This window comes from Strix uralensis, chromosome 1 (assembly GCF_047716275.1).
Source record: "Strix uralensis isolate ZFMK-TIS-50842 chromosome 1, bStrUra1, whole genome shotgun sequence".
Taxonomy (NCBI): Eukaryota; Metazoa; Chordata; class Aves; order Strigiformes; family Strigidae; genus Strix; species Strix uralensis.
The window spans coordinates 13,852,051-13,876,186 of NC_133972.1; the positions used below are offsets into that span (position 1 = coordinate 13,852,051).

General features: G+C 43.4%; 1 protein-coding gene across 4 annotated transcripts in view; it reads left to right on the forward strand.

Annotated features, from left to right (window-relative positions):
- The window catches only part of BLVRA (biliverdin reductase A), a 33,015-nt gene extending 11,341 nt beyond the window's left edge, over positions 1-21,674 (forward strand). For 3 of the 4 annotated variants that reach the window (XM_074891159.1, XM_074891410.1, XM_074891236.1), the window contains 6 exons: positions 8,233-8,360; positions 10,077-10,196; positions 10,828-10,925; positions 12,346-12,453; positions 13,193-13,364; positions 19,029-21,674. In XM_074891159.1, the coding sequence (XP_074747260.1) occupies positions 8,242-8,360; positions 10,077-10,196; positions 10,828-10,925; positions 12,346-12,453; positions 13,193-13,364; positions 19,029-19,302 (891 nt within the window). In that variant the 5' untranslated portion in view covers positions 8,233-8,241 and the 3' untranslated portion in view covers positions 19,303-21,674. Of the gene's footprint in view, positions 1-8,232; positions 8,361-10,076; positions 10,197-10,827; positions 10,926-12,345; positions 12,454-13,192; positions 13,365-17,836; positions 17,974-19,028 lie in introns of all 4 variants that reach the window. The other variant, XM_074891318.1, reaches the window with a different exon arrangement.
- The last annotated feature ends 2,462 nt before the right edge of the window (positions 21,675-24,136 follow it).

Sequence of the window (24,136 nt, forward strand, 5' to 3'; positions counted from 1 at the left end):
CAACCAAATCTGAACCACAAAGTGTGACTACAGACAGAGAACAGGACACAATGGGCATTCATACCCATGCATGTATGTCACAGCACTTCAGATTCAGTTCTCCACAGGATGGAGTATGTTATGGATTAAAAACAGATTTTCAGATTCTTCCAGTACCTCTCATGGTTTTATATTAGTTTTGTGAGATGTTTTTGCTGCAGGTATGGAGTTGCAGACTGTGGAGAGCAACCTCACTGTGACAGGAGTCAGGACTGCTGTGGACTCTGGAGTTAGTAGAGTTAAGTTGCAGAAATATGTTTTCCTTTCTGCTTAGGTATTAATGCTGGAAAGAGTATATCTGTTACAAGTGCAATTATTTATTATTAACCATCACTGTATATAGTAAAGGTGATTGTTTGGCAGCTGTAACATGGCATATGGCCTCATCTCAACATAACTACATCAACTTCAGCTTTGGCAGCCTGCTGGAAAACCAGAAATTAATGAGAAAGCTCAGGCAAATAAGCCCGCATATAAATGTAAACCGATGCAGGTGTATTGTTCAAATGACATTTAAAAGCGAGGAAGAAAAGCCCACTCTTGATGCCTGCTAGCTGATGCCTGCGAGCAGTTGGTGCCTGCAGGTTGAGGCCTGTAACAATTAGTGATCCATTATACCTTAAATATTAAGAAATTCTTTTACCAAACAATGTTTAACTTTGTATTTCACAAGGCCTGAGTGATTAAAATGTACAGAGAAAATATCCTAACCTTGAGAAGAGATACATCCTGGCAGAAATGCTCAAACAAGGCGGATAAGAAAGAACATCTTGGCCAGACAACAGAGTTGGGAAACATCCAAGGAGAAGAAATTGTCCTTAAAAGACTCGTGACCATAAAAGAGGAAAAGGAGCAGGGGGCTAACTCCCCAAACCACCACCCACGACCACCTGAGACTCCTGCGCATGTGTAGTGTAATTTTGCAACACCAGCATTATGTAAATGGAATAGATAGGCAGAAAGGTGGAGACTTATTGGAAAATGTATGAATATTTATATGTTTAAGGTATAGAGAGGATAAACTTTTGTTTTAGTGTATGCACTCTAGGTGGAATGATCCCCCGTGCATCCAGCACTGCAATAAGGAATGCCTGCCTTCTAAAAACTTCAAACTAAGTCTGAGAGGGTTCTTTTGAGACCGAATTTATGGTAACGCTCTGGCAGTTTCTAAGATACAGTGCTGCCAGGCAGGATGAGAGACTGTTTTCTGCCAGCAAACCTCTATGGCAGTTGGTGCCTTGAAGATATAACTCGCCTACCAGAGCCTGCATGCCTGCCAGAAAACTGTGGCCTGGGTTGCGATAGCTGGAGAGATGGGTGTGAGAGGTGGAGGGGTGCTGGGAGGGTTGATACTTAAGGCCGTAACAAACAACTCTCACGGAAAATGTATGTGGTTGCTCTCCAACTTCTAGGTGCTGTTGTTTTCCTCTGAAATGTGGGGACTGTAAATGGTCTCGACAGGTGTTCAGGAAAATTCCTTACTCTCATTTTATGTTCAATTAATGTTTTAAAGAGAAGTAACAAAGAGTGATGGGGGTTGCCTTCCTGAGTGTCTCTTTCTTGCAGAAGGACTTTACTTTTTATCTCTAGGTTGCAGCAAAGGCAGAGCAAAAACACAAACTCCCACTCCATCATGTTAACATTCGAACAATTATTTTCTTTGCCTACATTTCTGTTTTTCCTTTTTCTTCAAGTTCTGCCTTTAGTTAGGCTTAGTGAGGCCTGTGTTGGGTCTACTTCCTGAAGGTACTCCAACACATAAGGAGGTTAAAATGCCTAAGTGGTTTCCTGCAGAACAAAGGATATTTATGCCTTTGAATAGGCTGCTAAATTGGAGCATTTGTGCAGTTCTTCCCGTTTGAAAAACAACACTAACAAAAGCCACAGTGTTCAGCTTCTGCACTCTCTGCTCCAGGCAGATGTGTCTTGCAATGAGAGACAATGAGTAGTAGACAATGAGAGTAAGATGTGGTGGCACAGGCTGTAGTATGTACCAACACCCGGAGTACGGCATCTGCCAGGTCTCTGGGTATTTGAAATCGGAGATGTAGGGCTGGAAGGAATCTTGAGTTTTCAGCTTGTTGATTTTACAGTGACTGCTGCTGTCTGTCCAGTGTTCCCCTAAAAACTTCCGCTGAGGAAGACGCCGCAACCCTCATCTCGGGGCTTTGCTGCTGTAACAGAGAAAACATTTTCTATGATGTCTAATCCACAAGTTTGCTCAAAGGGAGCTCTGGAAAACTTTCTCAGTCCAGCCTGGCTTATATTAGGAGAAGATACCAGGCTGAATCCAACGGCCTGAAAGGGACAAGGCTGTGCAGCTCCATGGCCCCTGGTGTGACCAGTGTCAAGGCTGATAACGTATTCCCAGTCAGCACACGCACACAGAGCCCACATAGGCACCATGTGTATGCATGTGTACGTGGCCAGCCACAGATCACAGACAGAGCGCTTACAGAAACACAGACAGCACCAGCAGCCGCATCCTGCTCCCCTCTCTGGCTGAGCAGGATGGTCTGCTACTGAGAAAATATATATATATACATATTTATGTACGTATGTACAGGGTGGATCCCTCCAGCAGCCATGCCCAGACACTCAGTCTGCCCAGTAGCTGCTCCTGAATCCCAGTCTCCCCAGTTGCTGGCACCTGGCCATATGAGTCCCCCTTTCCTCTTTGGAGTAGTGGGAGGTGGGTGCCAGGTCAGTGGGGATTCTGTTGTGGTTTTTTAAGTGGCAGGAAGGAAATGACAACATGTATCAGGTTTGGTAGAGTTATAGATTTAATGTAAGCAAAGCTCTGACAGGTATAGAAGGGGGTGCTGGAGAGAGTGAAAATTGCTGAAAAATTACTGTGGGAATGAAATGGTTCAACTGTTGAGTATGCAAAAGTGAACTAACCTCGACAGCAGTATTTTCAGATTAAGTACTCATCGGCGAGGTTTCTGCTACTCATAAAATACATGTGGCAGTGAAATGGTAGCCACTTCAAGTACACACTTAAAAAGACCAGGCTGGGAGTGCATCAGGAAAGCCTCCCACATCAGTGTTATGCTATTGCAGGTGACATTAATTGCAAAATATTTTCATTTCTGATGTGAGTCACTCATTCATACCTGTGGGAAAGAGACTTTGAAAACTGCAGAGAGGCTTACTGAAATTCTCTACATATCATGAGAGGAGGTACCTGTTCTTAAGCTGTCTAGATAGGCCATGAAAAATTTTCTTGAAGGGGAGATAATTCTTAAGTTCTGCCTTTTATCTTGCCTCTGCACTGGCTTTGCATGGTCTTAGTGATGTTGCACAAAACAGAGGTAAGCCTGGCTTCCCTTAAGCTTACCTCTGTGAGCATTAGGGGGTTTGAGTTGTAGGGGCTGAAGTCCTGCAGTGATTGCACTGGGGAGGAACACATTTGCTGGGTGACCGAACCCTTTGGGCACACTCCATTGCTTGTTTTGATGCTGAATATTCCTGTTTTACAGCTAATTTTTGCAAGAGTACTTGGGTATAGAGCACTTTTTGTTGCTACAGAGTAGCCTAGATCTATCCAGCAGAGGAAATAAGCAGCTGAAGTGTAGAAAACTCATCAGAGAGCAGAGAGGTGATGGAACAATGATATGTCAGTGTAGGATAAATGATCCTTTTCAGCTAGATGCCTTTCTTGGCTCTACTTCTGTGTCACACAGGGCTCGTCTCCCTCAGTAAGAGGAGCCACTTGTGCTGGCTGTCAGTGGGGAGGAGCTCCCGCACCGGTTGGCAGCCACCATGCCCCCCGCCCCAGTTCAGAGGGGACCCTTGGTGGGGCTGGCAGGGCTGCCTGCGACCACGTCAGGGCAGCTGCTGCTGGGCAGTGGGAGGCACTCTTCCGTCACGGTCTGTGAGCATGAAAGACTTTGTTTTTAGTCTTATTCCCAGCCCCTTTGCTTCATACAGCCAGTTAGGAAAGGGTGGAAAAAATGCTCTTGGACACTGGCTGATACATCACTTACTGCACAATTTTTTCAGTACAACAGGAGCCAAAGTGCAGCAGCCTTGAAAATGCCTCTGAAATCTCTTTGTCAAAGCTTTAACCGAGGTCACCAATTTTAAGAAAAAGGCATGGAAGGCAGGCACTGCAGTTTACGGTTTAGGCTTCCTCCTTCATAATTTTTGTACTTGAAAGGTAACTGTAGCTGTTATCCTCACGTAAAGGTTTGAAAAAAGGAGTAAATTTTCATATATTCATCTGGACTCTCAGATGAGTATTCTCTATTCTGCTCTTACATGGTTCATGACAGTTCCAAAAAATATGTAATTTACTTTTCTCCCTGAGCAGCTGCAGGATTTGTTGTGTGAGCAAAATGAGGGTAATAAAAAGCTGCAGCAGGGTTGCAGATGTAGTGATTTTTCTCTCAGCTACGTGCATAAGCAAAGGTTCTGTAATGTACATTTACTAGCTGTCTCTTTCCGTGTGGATACCGCATCAGCCAGTAAAACCCTTGACCTGGACCGGATGGCTGGTTGCTATGGCAACGGGTTGCATAGTAACAGTTTTTGTTCCTAGGTTGAAATCATCTTGCCTCTCTTAAATGTGACTTTTGAGGAGGTCAGAAATTGTTCATCAGATGAAACTAGGAAAGTTTTTTCAAAGGAGAAGCAAAAATGTTGACGTTGTGCAACCTGAGCATCTGCTGAGGGATGTTCTTTGTTCATGGCAGTGCAAGAAGGTGGTCAGCTCCCCTACCTTCTCCACTTCACTGAAGCGGAGGTCAGCAGCTCGCCAGAAGAAAAAGCAGTTCTTGGAAACAAGATGACTGTAGGAGCTTCAGTGGAATTTGTCTGCTGTGCGACTCCCACTCCCAATCCTGCTAAAGGCAGTAGGCAAATATTAACAGCTTAACACTCCAGTAACCTTGAAAATTTCTGAACTTAAAGTCAGCACCTCTTCAGCTGCTGTCCAGCTGGACTGCTTCTAAAAATCTCTGCTGACCTGGTCCTGATTCACACTGGAGGCCTTTATGAATCTACATTTTAAAGAATTGCAACCATACACTTTAGAAGAGCAGGTTTTTGGCTTTTTGATGGCTCTGCTTGACAAAGTCCTGTGGGAGACTACCGGGGGGCGGGGGCAGAGGGGCTGAGATTGATCTACAGGGATGATGTCCCCAGGGCACAGGCAGGGCCCGCTCCCGTGTTCTGCAAGCAGAGGCAAGCGTGACAGAAAGCTGGTGTGGATTGTCAGGGACCTCCTTACTGAGCTCACTCTCAAAAAGAAAGTGCACAAGCTGTGAAGGACTATCCAGGAGGGACATAGAGGCAGTGGCTGAGCTTGCAGGGACAGAGCTGAGAAAGGCAAAGCTCAGATGGTGCTGAAACGAGCTATGGGAATGGTTTCTCTGGGTACATTGGCGACACAAAAAAAGCTGATAAAATGTGAGCCTGCTGCTCATTGGGGCCGGGGCGAAGGAAATCAAAGGTACTTGATGCCTTTTTTTTTTGCCTTGGCTTTCACTAGTAAGGTCTGTCCTGAGGCCTCCTGGTTTTCAGAGTCCAATAATAGGGTCTGTGGGAATGTAGCATTACCCACAGTAGAGGAAGACAGTGATGTAGCTCTTGAGCTAATTGGATGTACAGCAGCTCCTGGCACCACACAAGGTACTTCCAAGGGTGCTGAGGGACTTGGTTGTTGTCATTGAGAAGCCATGTGGTGATCAGGGGAGGTTCCTGGTGACTGGAAAAGGGCAAATATTGTACTCATCTTCAGCACTGTTAAGTGTCTTTATTAACCAACTGGGCGATAGGATGGGGCGCAGCTTTGGCAAGTCTGTGAATGAAATCAAACTGGGGGGAGTGGTCAGTACACCAGAGGGGCCTGGGCAGGCTGGAGAAGCGGCAGACAAGGAGCATCATGAAGTTCAGCAAAGGCAAACATAGGGTTCCTTGTCCAGTGTGGAATAGCCCTGTGCACCAGTACAGGTTGAGGACTGCAAGACTGGAAAGTCAGAAAGTGCCCTGCAGATGCTGGTGGACATGTTGAACCTCAGGCCACAATGTGCTCTTCCAGCAAAGAAGGCCAACAGGACCTGGACTGCATTAGCAAAGGTGTAGCCAACAGGATCTGGCTACGCCTGCAGTGCTGTGTCCAGTTTTGTGTACCCTGGTATGAGAAATAAGTTAAATACAGGAGCGAGTCTGGTAGAGAGCCACCAAGATGATCGGGGGGCTGGAGCAGGTGATGAATGAGGAGAGGCTTAGGGAACTGGGTTTGTCCAGCTACCAGAAAAGAAGAGTAAAGGGATGTATTATTGCTGCCTACAGCTTTCTGATGGGAGGATGTAGAGGGGCTGGAGCCTCCCTCTTCTGGGAGATGTGAAGTGGGATGGCAAAAGGCAATGCAGGAAACTCTGAGTAGATACTATGAAGTTGTTCTTGCTGTGAGGGTGGTCAAATGCTGCAGCAGGGGCCCTGGGAGGTTGCTGGATTCCCATCGTGGGGCCAGTCAGAACCTGGCATGGCTCTGGTGCGACTGAGTGGGGTTTGGGTAGGGTGACCTCCAGGGGCTCCTTCCAGCTGAGATCATTCTGCAAGTCTCAGTCTCTCTTCTCCTTGGCCATAGAGAAAAGTGAGTGTAATGGAGAGCCCAGACCAGGACTCTGCTTGTCGGTGGAACTGAAAATGGGTTGTGTGGTTGTTACCCCCCTTTCTCCTTCTCTCTGTCAGCCCTATACATCTCTCTTCCCTGGTGAGCAGTGTCATCACGTTATATCTCAAATATTTGGTAATGACATGTCACTGCAATCCCCCTAGAGAACTCTTCCAATATCACTCGTTTCTTCTTTTGCATTAAACACACCACTGTGTGTTTTACCCTTGTACCCTTTTGGCATGGATAAAGTAAAGAGTTCAGCACTGACAGGAATATGTATGTACTCAGGAGCTTATAGAAAAATGAAATCCAGACATGACATGTGATTGGAGAGTGGCTTTCTTTTGTTTATTTTTTTCTTTGTGCCAGTTGATATAATTTCTTAGCAGCTGTCAACCTCTAGCCCTGTCAGCACAGTCACTTACAGCTGTGCTGCTGCACTGTGATCCCGTCAGACAAGAGGCACAAGGAGGAGTGAAGTGGGGTTGTCCATTTATCCATTTAACTCTCAGAAAGATCTGAAGGGCTGCAGCCAGGTAGTGGAAGCATTTGGAAGAGTTCACTACGGTGAAGGAATTGGCAGTGACAGGAAGGAGAACACTGAAACAGAAGAAATAGTTTGAAGGGACACTGTTGTAGGATGGAAGGAACAAAAAATGCAGATGGGCTGACTTGGCTTGGTTTTAGGCCACTTTTCCTGTAAATCTTAAAAATTATTTTACAAAGTGTTGCTAGTCCTCAGGGTGGTGGAACAGTGCAGGTTCAAAAGGTTACACCAGTTGTCCAGTGCTTCTGCAAATCAATGGGAAATCATAAAACCAACAGAATTTATTACCAGTGGCCCAGCAGCCTGGCCTGGCTCATCTTCCATATGATGCAGTTGTGGCAGGAATGTTCTTTTGGAAGATGTAAATCTTGAGGAAATGCCTGCTTGTCATTAAAGAGATGGCAGAGCTTTCTTTGTGCATATAAACGTCAAGCAAGCATCTTGACCAAATTATCAGATGGTTGGTTGCATCTTGACATTGTAGGACATGCCAGCGGTTACACGGGGGAAGAAAAGATGCTCTTTGCTTCCTGTCCCAAAGTATTCTGGCTATGCTGCCGTGCACTGTGAATGTCCATGTGGCAGCCCAGGGCAGGCTGTGCTGCAGGCGCTCAGGAAGTTAGCAGGGTTTATATAAAGCTCTGCTGGGTTTGCAGAACTTTTTGGCTCTTTTCCAGCATGGAAGCAGCGATATAAATAGAAGAATGTCTTGCTTTTGAAGTCTGCCTTCTATTCACGGAAAGGAAGAACTTTGTGCTGGAGCTGTGATATCATAGCTGTTAAATACAAGTCTCAAGATCAGTCCTATGACAGGCTGAACCGCTTGACCACTTTTCAATGGGATGCGAGTGAGCTCAGTAGCTTATAGCTTAACATCTCTGTTAGCTGCTTGCTGACATCTGAATAAGGTTTGGCTGTATGAAAGCAGGGCTCAAGAGTAATCCATCCTCCCATCTTCCCTCCCAGCTGCTCCCCTCCCCACTAAAAGAAAAAAAATGTTGCTTTTTTTTCCTTTGGTCAGATTAACAAAATGTTTGGGACAGTGGTGGTTGGAGTTGGAATTGCTGGCTTAGCGCGAATCCGAGACTTGATGAATCCGATGCCTTCCAGCCCTTCTGAGCACCTGAAACTCTTTGGATTTGTATCCAGGTTAGAAATTTCACTTTAGCATGTTTAATACGTATATTGTAATGTTTCTTTCTTCTGGTGCACATGCCTTTCCATGTGGAGGACTATTATTTCAGGGGGCAGGGGATGAATATCCAAAGTTTTATATTTCTCTTATAATTAAAGCTGTCTGAAAAGGGAAAATTTATGCAAATATGCCTGTCATTCTGAGTGGCAGCTAGGAAATGAGCACAGAAAGCTTTGCGAGAGGGAACAAATAGGATACCTTAGTGAGATGCCTTGTAGAAATGACTAAAATAAAAACTGAGTGACGTTCTCGCTATAGGATCTGTGTGATAAAAAGAAATGCAATTCTGTCTAACTGTCTAATTTCCTCTAGGTTTAGGATGGTACAGAAAATAATTACACTAATGAGCTAATGTGTGCATGGCATTGTAGAAATGTTTAAAAAACAGAAGAAGTTTTACAGAGTTTTAAAAATTTTTTTACAAAAACGAGTTGTAAAGCTCCTAATACTGTGACTTAATCATAAAATTCTTTTTTTTTTTTTAAAAAAAAACCCAGGTACTGAACCTGTAGATGTTTTTGAAGAAAATTCCATAATTTAATACATACAGTTAGGTTGCTTCTTAGAAAGCAAGAGTTTTTCTCACTAGCTTGGAGCTGTGGAAATTTAGTGTATGCCTCCTTCTAAGCATTCCTGCTGGACTGTCTGCCCCATAACAGCGGAGCATAAAGGTTTTAAATAGTTAGGCAGTATATGTATGGATCACAGACTGAATGTATTTTTTCCAGCTATATTTAAATCATGCAGTCAGGGTTGTCTGAGACTGAAAGGACCCATTAGGTCATCCAGTTTATCTCCCTGCCAAATACACTCTTGGTTCCCTGATGCCTTTGCTGGTGCCACAGCTAGCCTTGAACAACACTGAAGATAGGGTTTCTACTACTTCTGTTGAGAAACAGTGCTGTCAAAATGCATGGTTCATATGTTGCCTTGTTCTTTGCATTCCAGTCACGCACAAACATTACCTGTCTCTGCTTTCAAGTCCTGCTTGTGGCCTACCCTCATGCCCTCTGTCACCTCTCCTAACCCTGTCAAGGGGTCTGCTGCAGTCTTTACTAATGCAAAGGGCTTTTGGAGGGAGTGTGTGTGTTTCATTTTCAGGTGGAGATGTGCTCAGGGTGGTGGCCAAGAGAGCCTTCCCCTTAGCACTAACACGGTGTGTGTGTTGCAAGGTGTGAGTTATCCTAGCCAGGCATCTGTTTTGTCCCTCTTCTGTTTGTCTGTACTTCTTGTAGTTGCATGTGGCCCTCCCAGCTCAAGTCCTGTTGCCCATGTTGTCCATCATGGTGGGGAGAAGTTCTCCCGTAGGAACACTGTCCTTCAAGTCACCCTTAAAATGGCTCTTTCGTAATGATGCTTATTAAAAACCAAAACATCCAAACCGAAAAAACAAAATCAAAAAGCACTTTACACCTCAATAGCACAACATTTTCACTACTGATACCACCACCTACACACTGGCCCATCTGTTTTGTTCTTCTGTGCACTCCACTTCTGTCTGTAAGTGTTCATGCCCTTCCTGGATAACGAGCTGCCTTTGTTCTACCCTGGTTGAGCTCAGTGAGCCAGTGGTCCATAGGAACAACTTCTAAGTGCTGGTGCACAACATGCAGTTGGGAAGAGTGGACTGTGATAGTTATACTCTGGTTGTATTTATGCTAAATATACAGGAGGGGTTTTGGCAATATTAATGAGGCCAAGCAGATTAGCCTGGAAGATGCTCTGAGAAGCAAAGAGATCCATGCAGCCTTCATCAGCACAGAGAACAGAAGCCATGAAGAAACCATCAGGTATTTTGAGATTTTTTTTTTTCCTTTTTGCCACCCTTTCCCCTGTAATTTAGAAACATAGAGGAGCTGTGTAAAGCTGTTGCAGGAGAGGGTGTGAACACTGGAGAAGATGCTGCCAGACTAGAAGCCTGAAGTGAATGATAGCCAGTTCCCTAGTGCACCCAATAAACCCTGGAAGAGAGTAGGACTTCAGATGCATTCATTTCCCAAATAATTCCAACTGCCTACCTCTAGGCCTGCGTTTGATGGATAGGCAGCTTGAAATAGGATTCCAAGCCGTTCCTCACAGATTATATAGAGGAAGGGCACTCCGGTGCCCCACTCCAGCCACTCAGGTGTCTGGAAGTTAGAAATTACAGTGCTCAACACTGCAACATTTTAGTGACTTGCTGTAGGTGAGTGAGGGAATTCTGTGGAAAAAGAAGAATTAAGACCCAGCTCTCCTGGTGTTTAAGTGTATGATGTAGCCACCACACCATCCTTGCTAAGAAACTTGCCATTTATTTCTGCTACTCCGCACTGTGCATTTCTCCATATAGGGCAGACTGTGAGAATGAGAAGCAGCTTACACATTGGAGAGAGATGATTGCAATGATATACTTTTAAAAGACTGGTCTTGTATCCCTTTCAGAATGTTTTTAGAAGCTGGGAAACATGTCCTTGTTGAGTACCCCATGGCTTTGTCTGCTAAGGCGGCCCATGAGCTCTGGGAGATGGCTGAGCAGAAAGGTAACACATTTGTTCCCAAGGGTGTAAACAGTTATTACCTGTTGGGTAGCACCAAAAGGCATCAAACTCAAAGGCAGGGCTCCCGTCTACTATTAATCATGACATACAAGGGAGTATGCCTGTCTCAGAGATGTGTCAATCTAGGATTTAAGACATGTGCCAATGGGGAAATAAAAACACAAATATCAGTGCTAAGAGTAAGGTATGTTTGCCCTCACAAAAGAACTGGTCTCTGCTTGTGACACTAAGAATTCAGTTAGAGAAGGAAACTCCTGTCACAGTGACAGTAAAGCACTTAATGAGTGTAGCTATTGGACTTGTGCACTTTGCTGTCCTCTCTCTCCCTGAAAATAAAACTGGAAACAGCTCCCCCAGCTTCTAGCATTTGTGATGTGCTGGTCACACACAGCTGCTCATGCTGTTGTAGGTCAGCAAGGCATCCCTGTCTGAAAGACAGCTTGTCTCTAAGCAAAATCTCTTTATTTCTGGAAAGCGTGTGGTCCCAACCTTGCGGTGCCAAGGGTCAGAAGCTGGCAGTTCAGTTGAGGCCAGTGGGGATGTATGGGGCTACAAGGAGAAGAACAGTGCTGGGCAGGAGCAGAGTGCAAACCGTTCGGACAAGCTGCACTATTTATACCACTACTTCTTAAAAACTTCCTTTGTGACTTTTGTCCTAAAACACCGGAGGTATAGGATTTCTGCTTTGCTGTTTCCCTGTACCAACAGCACTTACTGCCTTGTTGCTTGCCAAATGGCTTCCCATTGAGCAGAATTTATGCCCCTTCTCTTGAAGCAGCAGCATTACTGTCAGCAGCCTAAACTAACTCTCCTGGAAACCTTCCAGAAAAACACATATTGAATGAGGGCCACATTCAATGTGTACTGGATAGCCTCTATTCCAAAGTAGCCCAATTAATTGCAGTGGTGGGAGGTACTCTTTAACATATTGTTACAGTCTCAGTCTGAGTCTTACGCTATTTTTTCTCCTCCTTTTTCTTTCCTACTACCCTGGGAGGAAAAATGCAGAACAAGGAAATGGGAAGGGAAAGAGGCCAACAATTAATCCATCTTTTACTTTGAAGACTCATGTTTCAACCGTAGTTGGGTATTGGGTTTCGTTACAGAGTTTCTGTTAAACATAGTGGCTACTGTCCCTGTAGTCTCTATATTTGTCTCCTGAAAATCCTTAACCCAGATTGATGCCTTAGCACAGGGCCCGTGTTTGATTTTCTTCCTGACATCATTTTGCCAGCCATGCGTGAGAACATTTCTAAGTGAGTTCCCACTGGTGGCTGGTGAAGCCTTTACTGCTTAGATGTGCCTTTGATTCACACAGAAAGCTCTTATTTAATCTGGCCTGATTTTTGGTGTGTGTTTTTTTTGTTTGGTTTTTTTTTTTTTTTTTTTTTTGTAATGGCAGATAAAGTACTCCATGTGGAGCATATTGAACTTCTGACTGAAGAGTACAAGGAGCTGAAAAAAGAGGTGGCTGGGAAAGAACTGGTGAAGGGAACATTGCATTTCACAGGTCAGTAGCTGTGAGGAAATCAAAATCCATCTGGATTTGTCTGCCTGCTCCACAGGGACACCAGTCCTTCCAGGCTTCATTCAGTCCTTTTAGATGAGAGTCTGTCTATAAACTTACTAGAGACACAGGTATCAGTTCTGGTTATTTCCATGGAATTACAGAAGTGTTTGGAAAGCACCTTTGCCTTAACAGTTGTCTTCTACAGACTGTTGCTTTGCTTATCTTTCTGCTATCTGGTGAAGAACACAAGCCTGTGCCTTGTTGAATGGAGGAGAGAGCACTTCTTCATCCCCTCTGTATTTTGGTGGTAGTGACCAATTTCTCATTCATGTTGGTCTCAGAGAGGAGGATGAGCTCTGAGGAAGTGTCTCAATTTCTGGTGGGGACCTTTAGTCTTCTGTATTGGTGTTTGGCCCCAGAAGAGCTGGGAGAGATTTTCAAGCCATTGTTTTCACTCTACTTTATTCTCTTGTGAAGCCACATATGCCCTCCTGTCCTCAACATGTCCTGAAGGGTTTGTTGTGTATGAACTTTGTGCAGCCTTCTCTGTCATAGCTCACCAGCTGATCCATTTCAAGGTTGACCGTGTTTGTTGACTTTCCTACTCAGCCCATCCACTCGTGGCCTTTCTGCACTCTGGTCTCTAAGCCAACAACACTGCAGTTTCTTCAGCTTTTCCTGTGCAGAGGGCATTATTCTCTTTCTCATTTCTCAAGACTTTCTGTTGCTGTTGCACCAGGTAGCGTCCTCGATGAAAACAAAACAGGATTCCCAGCTTTCAGTGGAATTGCCCGACTGACTTGGCTGATTGACCTCTTTGGAGACCTCACTGTTACATCTGCCACCAGAGTAAAGCAGAAGGATAAGAATTATTCCAGAATGACTGTTCACTTTCAGACGTCAAACAAGAAGTGAGTAATGACCGTGGCAGCAGGTGGGCCAGGCTCTTCAGGTGTCATCTGCAGGAATTCTGCATCCTCTTTTCCTCTTGTGGAAACAGAATGGGTGGATACTGGCATGAAAGTGTACAGGAGAAACAGACCTGAAAGTGCTTCCTGTAGTAATCCCAGTAAAAAGAGCCGCCACCAAACAGTGTCTGCTGAAGAGCACAAGGAGGTTTAAAAGCTCTTTTCTGATGTCTGAATATAGGAATGGGCCCATAATACATTTTGCCATGACCAAGACCCTTCTCTTGCACTGTGAAAAATTGTTCAGAGGCACGATATTTTTTGTTTAGCGTCAGACATTCTAGCTGTACATTGAAAGCTAACCTTTCTTTAAAGGTTGAAAATGTATGACTGTTTGAAAAGGTAATGCACTAGTTATTTAGCTTGTAGCACTATAATGTTTGTACTGGTACGTAGTACTAGCTGGAGGTTAAGAGAAAATGACACGTTTTGAGCAGAAGTACAATAAACTACTGAAATGCCAACATGTCAAGTTTGCTCTTGACTAATGTTTAATCTGCAGTCCTTAAGTTTCCTTGAATTTTTTTTTCCTGAGTAGGACAACAGTATGTTTCCCATTTCTTGTCTTTTTGCTTTTGTTGCATGAGCATTTCAGACTGAGTGAGAATCTGGTGGCCAGGACTGCTTGCCATTTTTTCCAATCATTGCATGATGACTTCCTTGCAGAAAACTCTTCGGATTATGCATTTTATAATAATGAGTTTGATCTCCCTTTTATTATATGCTAACAATAGCCTTGCTATCAAATAGTATATTTTTAATGGCCTTGCTATAAAATAGTGTATTTCTAAATAATATATGACCATGAAGTAAGTCTTCAGTGTTTCATCCTGTGGATTGAGTACTCAACTTAGTCCAAAGTCTGGTGGTGTATTTTGCTGTAAATTCTCTGGTTTGGCCATTCTGGACCATCTGCATGGAGGTCATGTCCTTTCAGATATGTTGAAGTTACAACGACAGTTTACTGTGTGCTATAGATGCAACTTGAGAGCTGTCTGACATGAAAAGGTACAGAGAAGTTACCCATGCTCTGTATGTTTCCTAGGAGGTAAGAATGGTGATGGAACAATTTGTTCCTTTCTCTTCACTCCTATCTTCCTGTTTTCCCATGTAGCACACTCTGCCTTTGAGACAGATGACCCACTCATAGGCATATGACAAGAGACAGATGAGAAGACTAGGGAGAACAGGGGAAAATAAGACCCCATGGGAAATTATTCTGGCCTATCTTTGTTTGTAATAAATTACCCTTTTTTGTTGAACTTACACTGCTAGAACACTTAAAAAAAAACCCAACAACAGCAGAAAAACCCCACCAAACATGAATGCTTAATACTTTAATAATTTTAGGTAAGTGTTTAGTTTAAAAAGTAATAACCTGCAGGACTAGCTGTTTGGGGAATGAATAATCAGAGCTCATTTGAACTGTTAGGTTCACCGTGGGTCTAGTTAAACCTTTTATCAGCCAGTCCTACAAAGCCCACTGCAGTTTATTGTGGGATTACCATCTTGTTTTAGCAATCTTCCTCTAGCTTTAAATAAAACTTCATTTCCAATTCCTTTTAAAATGCAGTTGTGAGAGGACAGAACTCTGTATACAAGCTGTTTACCCTCTTTGCAATTTGCCAGTAACACGAGTAGCTGTAAAGATCTGTATAGAGTGAGATTTTGAACTAATTCCAGCAGGTGGAACTAGTGGGTGGTTTAAACATTTCCCTGGCTGTCCTGTCTCCTAGATAGTTCTTAGCTACTGTGTATGATATTTGCTAGATACAGAACGGTTTCTGGATTACTGTTTTTTTCCTGCTTTACACTGCTAACTGATACCTGTTTTTCTTAGTCCACTACTGATTATTTGTATGGGTCAGTTAGTGTTTTGTCACCATGAGCATTTTAATGACCTCGGGGACAGTCAGCTTTATGCCTCTGGGATAATTTACGCCGACTGGAAAGTTACATAGCGTTCCTGTATTCTGTTCAGTGGCAGGGCCATATTTCCTGCTGACCTTCCCCCATTGACGTCAGTGGAGTTACAGCAGTAGAGAATTTGGCCCACTCTCCATCAAGTGAAGTTATGGCCTGGCAGTCATGGTGATGGTGTTACAGCTCTAATTTGCCCAACCTTTATTTTGCTGAAGGATGGGAAAGGTCTGCACCTTTCCTGAGATCAATCCCATCTTTTTTAGAAAGACAGGATTACGCTAACCTTGAGAAATCAGGTTAATTCCACCTATTTTCTGCCTTGAAAAATACAGCAGGTGCAGAATGCAGCAGCCTGTGTTTTGCTCGTTAAGCAGGGATTTGTGCAAAGGCTATAGTCTGTCTCCACTGCAGAGCCTGCACTGGCTGCTCATCTGTCCCTGACTGGATTTTGGAGGTGTGTGTTAATGCCTGACGCCCAGCTATCTGAGAGATGACCTCGGCCTCTGTTGTGTTTCCAAGACAGTTGAGCTGACAGCCTCTCTGTGATAAAACATCGAGCAATCCAGGAAAAGCCAAACCTCTACTGACAGCCTGGCTGGTTTGGGACTGCAGTTCCCTTCCCAGGATTACAGAGCTTGGATTCAGTAAATGTCAGAAATGAATTTTTAGTGTGAACTGGGGAGATAATGATTTGGGCAATGTCTCTTTTGATGTTAACAAGGGGTAGGGTCTAATTGTCTAATTCCTGTCCAAGGTGAGGTAGCCCTTTTTGATTGCATGGTAAATAACAAATATTGGCATTTTCAAAGAGTGAAAAGGAAGATGTTTAAAAGAAATTGAAGACATTTTCTGAACACATTCTGGCAATAAATGTTTGAAATATTGTTTGTATTGAGATCAAAGCTTACAAAGTCTAATAAAAAAGCTCAAATTGAACATCCATAAAAGATCATGTAATACATGCTTTCTGCAGAAGTTGCTGCATAAAATATTAAGCTGAGTGGACCCATCATGAAGGCAGCTTAATTCTTCTGCTGGTACAAAGAGTGTTCACTTCATTTTGATTTATTTAACTAGGACAGTCCAAGTAGGGCCACACATTATTTGAAGAAACAGGGAGTCGGAAAAGCAGAGTCTCTTCCAATCTCTGAATAAAATGTAGCTAGGAGAGCTCTTCCAGTCTAAAATCTGGAAAGATAGAATGACCATAAAAAGTCAGGGTGATTTCTTCACTGCGGATAGTGCTTGCTTTATAAAAAGTCAGTATAGAAGTGGTTTGTTACTGTTTGGTTAAACCTGCTTTTTCTTCTTTAACTGTCCAACATATTTAATGTGTCTTTATTCATCTACCAAAAATGCTGCATTTGTTGCTTCTAAGTGACACTACTGACACTTCTAAATAACAAGCTACATCCATAGCCAGATAATACTTTGATATAAATCTTTAATGAAAATGGGTAAATTATCTGTTAAAAAACCCAGCAGTTACTCACAATTATCTGACATAAAATACAAACCTGTTTCTTAAGCTGCAAAATTGCTTAAATAATGTGCAGACTTGCAGCGTACATATCTTTATAGCAAAAAAGAGATTAAGTTTAGTGTAGAAGTTACTGTTAATTAAAAATTAACATGTTTTGGTTACCAATCGAGTAGAATCAAGCTCTCTTTGGGAAAATAACTAAAATCCAATCACAGAAGAAGATAAATCTGTTTAGTAAAACCAACATTTTCCTGCTCACTAATCTAAATCAGTCATTTTAATCACTTTGATTAAATTCTGCTCGCTCTGCATGATTGTACTTCTGATTCAGCAGCTTCCCTGAGCTAGAGAAGAAGATGACATACGCTTGAGCCTGGTTATTGGTGTGCATCTACCCCAGATCACCTCAGGGAGGTGACCCTGTTTTGGGTCGTTTCGTGCACTCCGCTAGACACATAGGTCTTTGCTTATGCCTGGCCAGTGGTTTCTTCGTATCTGCCTACCTGAGATAAAGCAGCTTTGAATAACAGTGGCCTGAAGAACGTAAAACCAGCTCTGCTCAGCAGCCTGCCTCTGACCCAGGTCAACTGCCAGCACCTCGGGGAACAAGGATGAGAACATAGAAAGCACCAAGTGATATGGCCCTCAAGCACCTTTCTGGCCTTGGGACTTCCTGTAGCCTTGGGACTTCCTGAAACGCATGGCATCTTTGCATTTATTAGTCCTCTGAGGATTTTTTTGGTGCATTTTTGCAGGCTGGGATTTGGGTCCTTTTTTTTTTTTTTTTTTTCCCCCCTCCAATTGTTTTATTCTGTTCAGTCAGGTTCATCTGGCCACGCTTAATTGGGGGGGGGGGAGGTGGTAGTAGAGGTGAGCAAAGAGTAATTGATACAATGATATGAATATAGAAACTGGATCCTAAAGCATAAAAGATGTGAGATGCAGAATCATTAAGCTGAGTGCTCTGCAGAATGTGTCCAGGGTAGACTGACAAGGACTTTCTTTCCAGATCTAATGATATTGAAGATTTAATGGGCAGTACTTGGAGACAGAATTTATTCTTCCACACTATTGATGCCCTCATAATTTGTGAGTGGCAGACTAAAGTGGGCCATAAAGGACTGTGGAAGGGCCATCAATAACCAAGTAAGAAAAATAATGTGCATCCTCTAAACACAGGCAGTAGTGTGTGCTGATGAATGAGCTGCAGGAAGGTAATGGCATGGTTTAGGCAGCTGACAAAAGAGCAGGATGGGTGGATCGTGGCTGTGGCTGGTGTTGGGGACCATTCCTCAAAACCTCTGCAAGCATTTGCAGTGTTGGGCCAGGGAGTCGGTTAAGACCCCTGGAACGATGCAGCACATTCCAAGGGTCCTCTTTTCTCAGCCAAGCTGGGAATCTGGGGAGGAAAGTGTGAGGACTTGTGAGCTATGCCAGTCAATAGCCAACACCACCAATGCTTGGCCTGGAGACTGTGACTATCACATTGGCATAAGACAGGACTTTGCTCTGATTAAGAAAGACCTGCCTGAGAGTGTATGTAGCTGAAACAGGCAAAATTGGCATCTTCTGGTGTAACCTCTAGGATCAACTCAGTGCTCCCAGTGAAGAGAAAGAAACATATTTGAAAAGTTCAGAGAGTACGGACACCAGTGTTTGCATGAGTGAATGTGCCAGCTCATCCTAAAGGGGTGGTGTTCAACTTGCACAGTAGCACCTGGGTCATCGTTATGTACCTGAGGGATGTAAATTTATTCTTGCTGGAGGAATGATTAGACATTGAGGGCCTTGTGAGTTTAGCTGTGATTGAATCACGCACAAAATATTTGTATCTTTAACTGAACTTTTCATCCAAGTCCACAAACAGACAGATTAAGCTTTCCTCTTCCCTCTGAGATGGCTAGATGTTGCTGGCTTCACTTTGTGCGTAGGGAAAACAAAGTTGGAGAGAGCTTAAATGGTGGGCTGAAAGTCATGGCATGAAGCAGTGGCAGAGTTAAGACTATTACCTGATGTTCAACTCTGTAACCACAAGTCATGTTGGTCAGAACATGTTACCTAAATGTGCAATGACTGAAATGTAAAAATGGTGTATTTGTTAGGGCATTTTCTGTAAACGCTGAGAAAAAAAGCATAAACGAGAACTGTTGATTCTATTTCTTCATAAATACTATTCTTTTTTCTCTGCTCCTCCACACTAGACCTCTGACTTGGATTGAAGAAAGGGGACCGGGAATGAGACGTGAAAAGAAAATCAACTTCTGTTTCACAAGTGGTTGCCTGGAGAACTTCCCTCAAGCCCCAAGATCTGCAGTGGGCCTTTTCATGCAGGATCAGAACCTCTTTGCCAAAAAACTGCTGGGCCAGGTATCCAAGGAGGAGCTGGCCGCTGAGAAATGGCGAATTTTGCGGTGTCTTGACCTTGCCGAAGTGATCCAACAGCACTGTGAACAGCCAGAGAAAATCTGTTCCTGAGACTGCTTTTAGGGAAGGAGGAACATGGCAGACAGGAAAGCTGTAGGGCTAGAGCTCACTGTTGCCGTCAGGCAGTTGCTGTTTCTGTTTCATTACCTTCTTTTTGACTAGTTGTGATTCCTAGGCTCTCCAGGTGGCTGGAGAGCCTGGGCTATACCCCGTGTCTTCTGGTTTGTGCCAGAACAAAGCAACATTACTCTGCTCCGATGCATTGCTGTCCTTTCAGGCAGATAGGAACCTAGCAGCAACAAGCTTTCCTATGATTCAGTTGGAAATGTCCCTGAGAGCAGATCCTGGAAGACTGCAAATGCTAGATATGATTTTCCCTCCTGAGGTTTTTTTCCCCTCTAGATACATCTGAAAATGAGATGTGTCTCATTTAGTAGTATTGGTGTAATATTATCTAGAAAGAAGTATTGGCTAGAATGAAGTTCTAGGTGAGTTTTCCACCTCTTTACTTGATCTGCAGAACTTGTGCCACCACAGTCCTGACCTTTTCCAGATGCCCTGAATTGTTCTATGTGCTCACTCTAATTAGTTGTTGTGCCTGTTTAGGATTTTTTTATTATTATTATTTTATTTTATTTTTTCACATTGGAAACAATCTACCTTCAAATAGAATCTATATTGGTATCAAACCAGAAGTAATATCTTGTCTTGATAGATGCCATGTCGAGTTCACTTTATTTCTCTGGTGCCCTGTGCCAACATAGAAATCTTTTTCCAGCAGAGATTAGAACAGTATATTAAACTAATGTTTCACCTGCCTGCTTTCTACTGAATCTAAATATTTTTCTTTTTTTTGGTACTGGAAGCAGCATATTATTGTCCTTCATTTGTGTTCTGGATCTAATTCAGAATGTGAATGGATCACTGCTAAAGATAATATACATCCTGCCTTTAAGAAAAAACTACTAATGCTCTCCTGGAAACAGTGAAATTTATTAGAAATAGTGATAAAATTACAATAGAACTGTAGAAAATGGAGAAATTTGCAAAATACAGCCATGCAGTTATGGCATATGACACCTGTGGGTCAGTAGTCCCAGGGTCACGTATGAAGACATTATCACTTCCCTAAAGCAGCATTTTAGTTTTAGGAGAAGTCTAAACAGTGCACAAAGCTAATTACAATTCTTCTGTCTTTTATTTTCTGATGACAGCATCTGTCAGTGCTATATTAATATGGCAGCAAACTTCAGTCTGTGCAGTTGTTCTTTCAAACACAGAACCATAATTTCTTTTCCACATTATCACTTGGGCCATTTTTTAATAAGAGAGCATATATGTTGTGAATGTATACATAATTACAGCCAGTGAATATTGATGGTAAAAAGACCTCCTTTGGGTAAATCATGTTCATTCAGAAGTTGGATACAGTTCTGTTAGTTGGAAACAGGGAAGGAAAGACTGTGTATTTTTTCCCAAATCAGACAGATTTTACAAGCAACTCTGGAGCTTGATATGTGAATGAATTCTGCATGTGAAATTTGTTTATCTGTTAAAATCAGTGAAAACCCTCCTGTTGACTTCAGTGGACTGAAATCCATGTGGGTTGGTAGCAGATTTGTGCAGGCAGATCCTGCACTTGTCCACCCAAATGGACACTGTACTGAGCATTCTCAGGGACTTCTTTACCAACGCGATGGACATTGCCTGGGCAGATCTGATGCTGTGTGAGGGGGAAAAAGTGGGTTTGTGGCAAAACGCAAAAAGCCCATCCGGGATCGCAATTAAATTAGAATCTGCTGTGTATATCTATCTGCTACGTATGACAGCTCATGAGAGGTTCTGTTTCTTGACAAACTCTCAGCTGTGAATAGGGGGTGAATACCACTCGTTTACATGCTAATTCACAACGGGTACCTGGGGAAGGAGGGCAAAGGGAAGGGAGATTCACGATCCCCATCTATAGGCATCAAAATTAGCCACCGCATCTCCCTGGGCACACTCTGCAGTTGCTGGTGAGAGCAGTATTTCTCTAAGAAATGGGGAATAAATTCACGGGAGCACTGTAGAGCAGCAGTATAACACTGTGCAGTGAATCACTCTCTGGAGAAGCTTGTTTCTATAGAGAGCACCTGGGGAAATTAGCTGGTTAATTTGAACTAGGGAAGGCAGATGCCTAGAGCTGGGTATCCTGTGCTCTCCTCCATCCCCCTCCCATTCCTCCCAGCTAACCTGCTTGCCTACTGCTGTCTGCCCTGCTCCTGGGAGCCTGCAGCATTCAAATGGCTTTTTCTTCAGCCCTGTGAATTTGCTGAGGTACCGCGATGGTTTGTGTACGAGAGCTACTGGATGTCAAGCTTCAAACGTACCTATTGTTTAACCAGATGTCGAATTCACCAATAAAATGTTGGAGCTCTTACTCATTCCTTTTAGTTTCTGTTGTCCTTCATTAGCAGTTCCCAGTGCCTGTGCTGAAAGTGGCTCTGTCCCAACTGGTTCTTTTCCCCCCTTTCACTCCTCTGTGAAATCCTGTGAAATCCTGCCAGCGACTACAGGCTGTGATCCTATCCTAAAGCCCTCAGCTGTCTCCTTCTCCTGTTTCAAAGTTTTGAATACAAGTGTGGTGGGGTTTGTGACCTTATTTCAACTTGTGAGCCCTCCCACAAAATTCCTGCCCTTCCGGTCCTGTCTGACTTCTGCCCAGGAGCACTGGCAAGTCTAAATCTCGGCCGTACGCTTCCAGTTTCCCATTCAACAACTGCTGTATTTGAGCAACCTTTTTGAATCTAAGTAGAATCTGAAACAGGTATTGAAATGGGTTTTCTTGTGGTTTTAATAAACATAGCAGGAATACTATCAGAAGAGTTTTTGAAATATTGTTTGGCATAGCCTGAACCCAGCCAGTCTTAGAGGTGAAGAGGTATGGAAGGGGAAGTATAAGGTGTGACAAGGGCAGGTTAGTATACCATGTTCTTTGGAGGTAGCTGCTTTTCTGCTCTTTCTGCTGGAAATCACCCTGCTTCTGTGGGGTGCTGTAGGAAGTCCACTGCAGTACACTTCATTAACTCTGCCTGATGCTGTGGAGTTGTTATGGAAAGTGCTATAATGCATAATGCTCCTACGTGATGGAGGGATGTTCAGTTTGCTGACGCAGGCCAAAGCTTGTCTCTGGCAGATGAAAGGCAAGGAGTCACTAACTGCAACACTCTAGCTGAAACCTGGAAGAAGTGGTTCGATCCAAAGGCCTTTCCAGAGGACTAGAGATCAGGGGAATGGAAAATTTCCAAAGAGCAAAGAAACTAGCTATTGGTATGAGGATTTGCAGAGCTGTGTGGGAAGCTCTGGCTGAGAGGGAAAGAAGGTGGATGTGATTCTGGGATCAAGCATTTACCTGAAAGCCTGTTGTGTGGGGGCTGGGAACAGGGTCTAATTTAACTGTGTGATTACTGAGGACTATCAGGAACAGTATGGGAACACGGGAGATGGGATGAGGGGAAAGGCGAAGGAGACTGGGGGACACCACAGGAGCTGCTTGAGGTGGCATTATTTATGAGGAGGATGACACTGGAGCCAACAGAGCAGATCAAACAGGCGAGGAAGTGGGAAGACAAGGGGCAGCAGCTGTGTAGACAGGGTCTGTTCTTAAAATGGTCCTAATATGTCAAACCCCACTGTTTTAAAATGAGTAGTATGTATGGCATCTGAGTAAAAGTGGAGGGCTGAGTTACAGAAAGCGCTTTGGGGATTGCAGGTCCTCCAGCAGTCTGTAGAGGGGTCAAGGTTGTAAAGACTGAACTATACACATATTTTCAGCTGTCACTCAAGGTGTTTGATTCCTTCAGGTTGGTAGTATGATCTGGGGCCTTGAGCACCCTCACAGTTTGCTGGTGAGTGACTCACCAAAGGTGATGCTGGCTGGATGTCTGGCTCTGGAATGGTGTCTCCAGTGAGACTCGCAGAACTGTGTGCTGAGGTGCTTCACACAGTAGTATTTACTGCTCCCCAAGGTATGTGGTATGCTGTGTGCAATAGTAATAAAACATAACACCAGGAAGCCAAGGATCTCCAGTAAAATAATAACTCCACACTTTTGATAAAGATAGCAAGATACTTCATTAGCCTTAAGTGCTGCAAGCTGTTGTCTGTAGAGGCTGAATTAAATGAGGTTACAGGAGTCTGTTGAGAGACCTGTTAGAATTTTTGTTTGAAGAAGGGATGTCGCACAGGTATTACCAGTGCAAAATTCAGTCCAAACCCAGAGGAACCAAGCCTTGCAATGGGAAGACAGGAGATGTCTGTGAAGCACAATATGGTGCTGGTCTGAAAAAATGACTTATTTAGTCCAGGTTACTACTTCAAAAAACTTCTCTAAAACTTCATACTCAGGGCATCCTAAATCACATTTAGTGTGAGCTGACTTCCTGATTTTGCTGCTGCTAAGTCACAACATTTTTACCAACCACACCCAGCGTATCCTGCCATCCTGCCTGAGTTCCAGTGAGTCATCCCTTTTCCCTGATAAAGGTTAATTTACAAAGAACCAGTAACGTGTCTAAAACAGCTAGATTGCTTCAATGTGGTGAATAATTCACTGAATTAGGGCTTTCTGACATTTTGTGCATGGGTGTTATTCAAGTAACAGACAAGTAAAAATAATTTTAAAATGCTAGGTTAAATATTAGCAGATAGTCAAGAAAGAAGCTTAACAGAGGAAGAATAATAATAATAATAATAATGATGTCAGGAATGATGCTCCTTTGTGAATAATCTGTCACTTGGGATTTCTAAAACAGTCCAGAAACAAATAGATAGGATGGGGATAACTCTGTGTTAGTAGGAAGCAGTGGGTGAACTATTAGCTCTTCATTTTCTCTTACGTAATTCA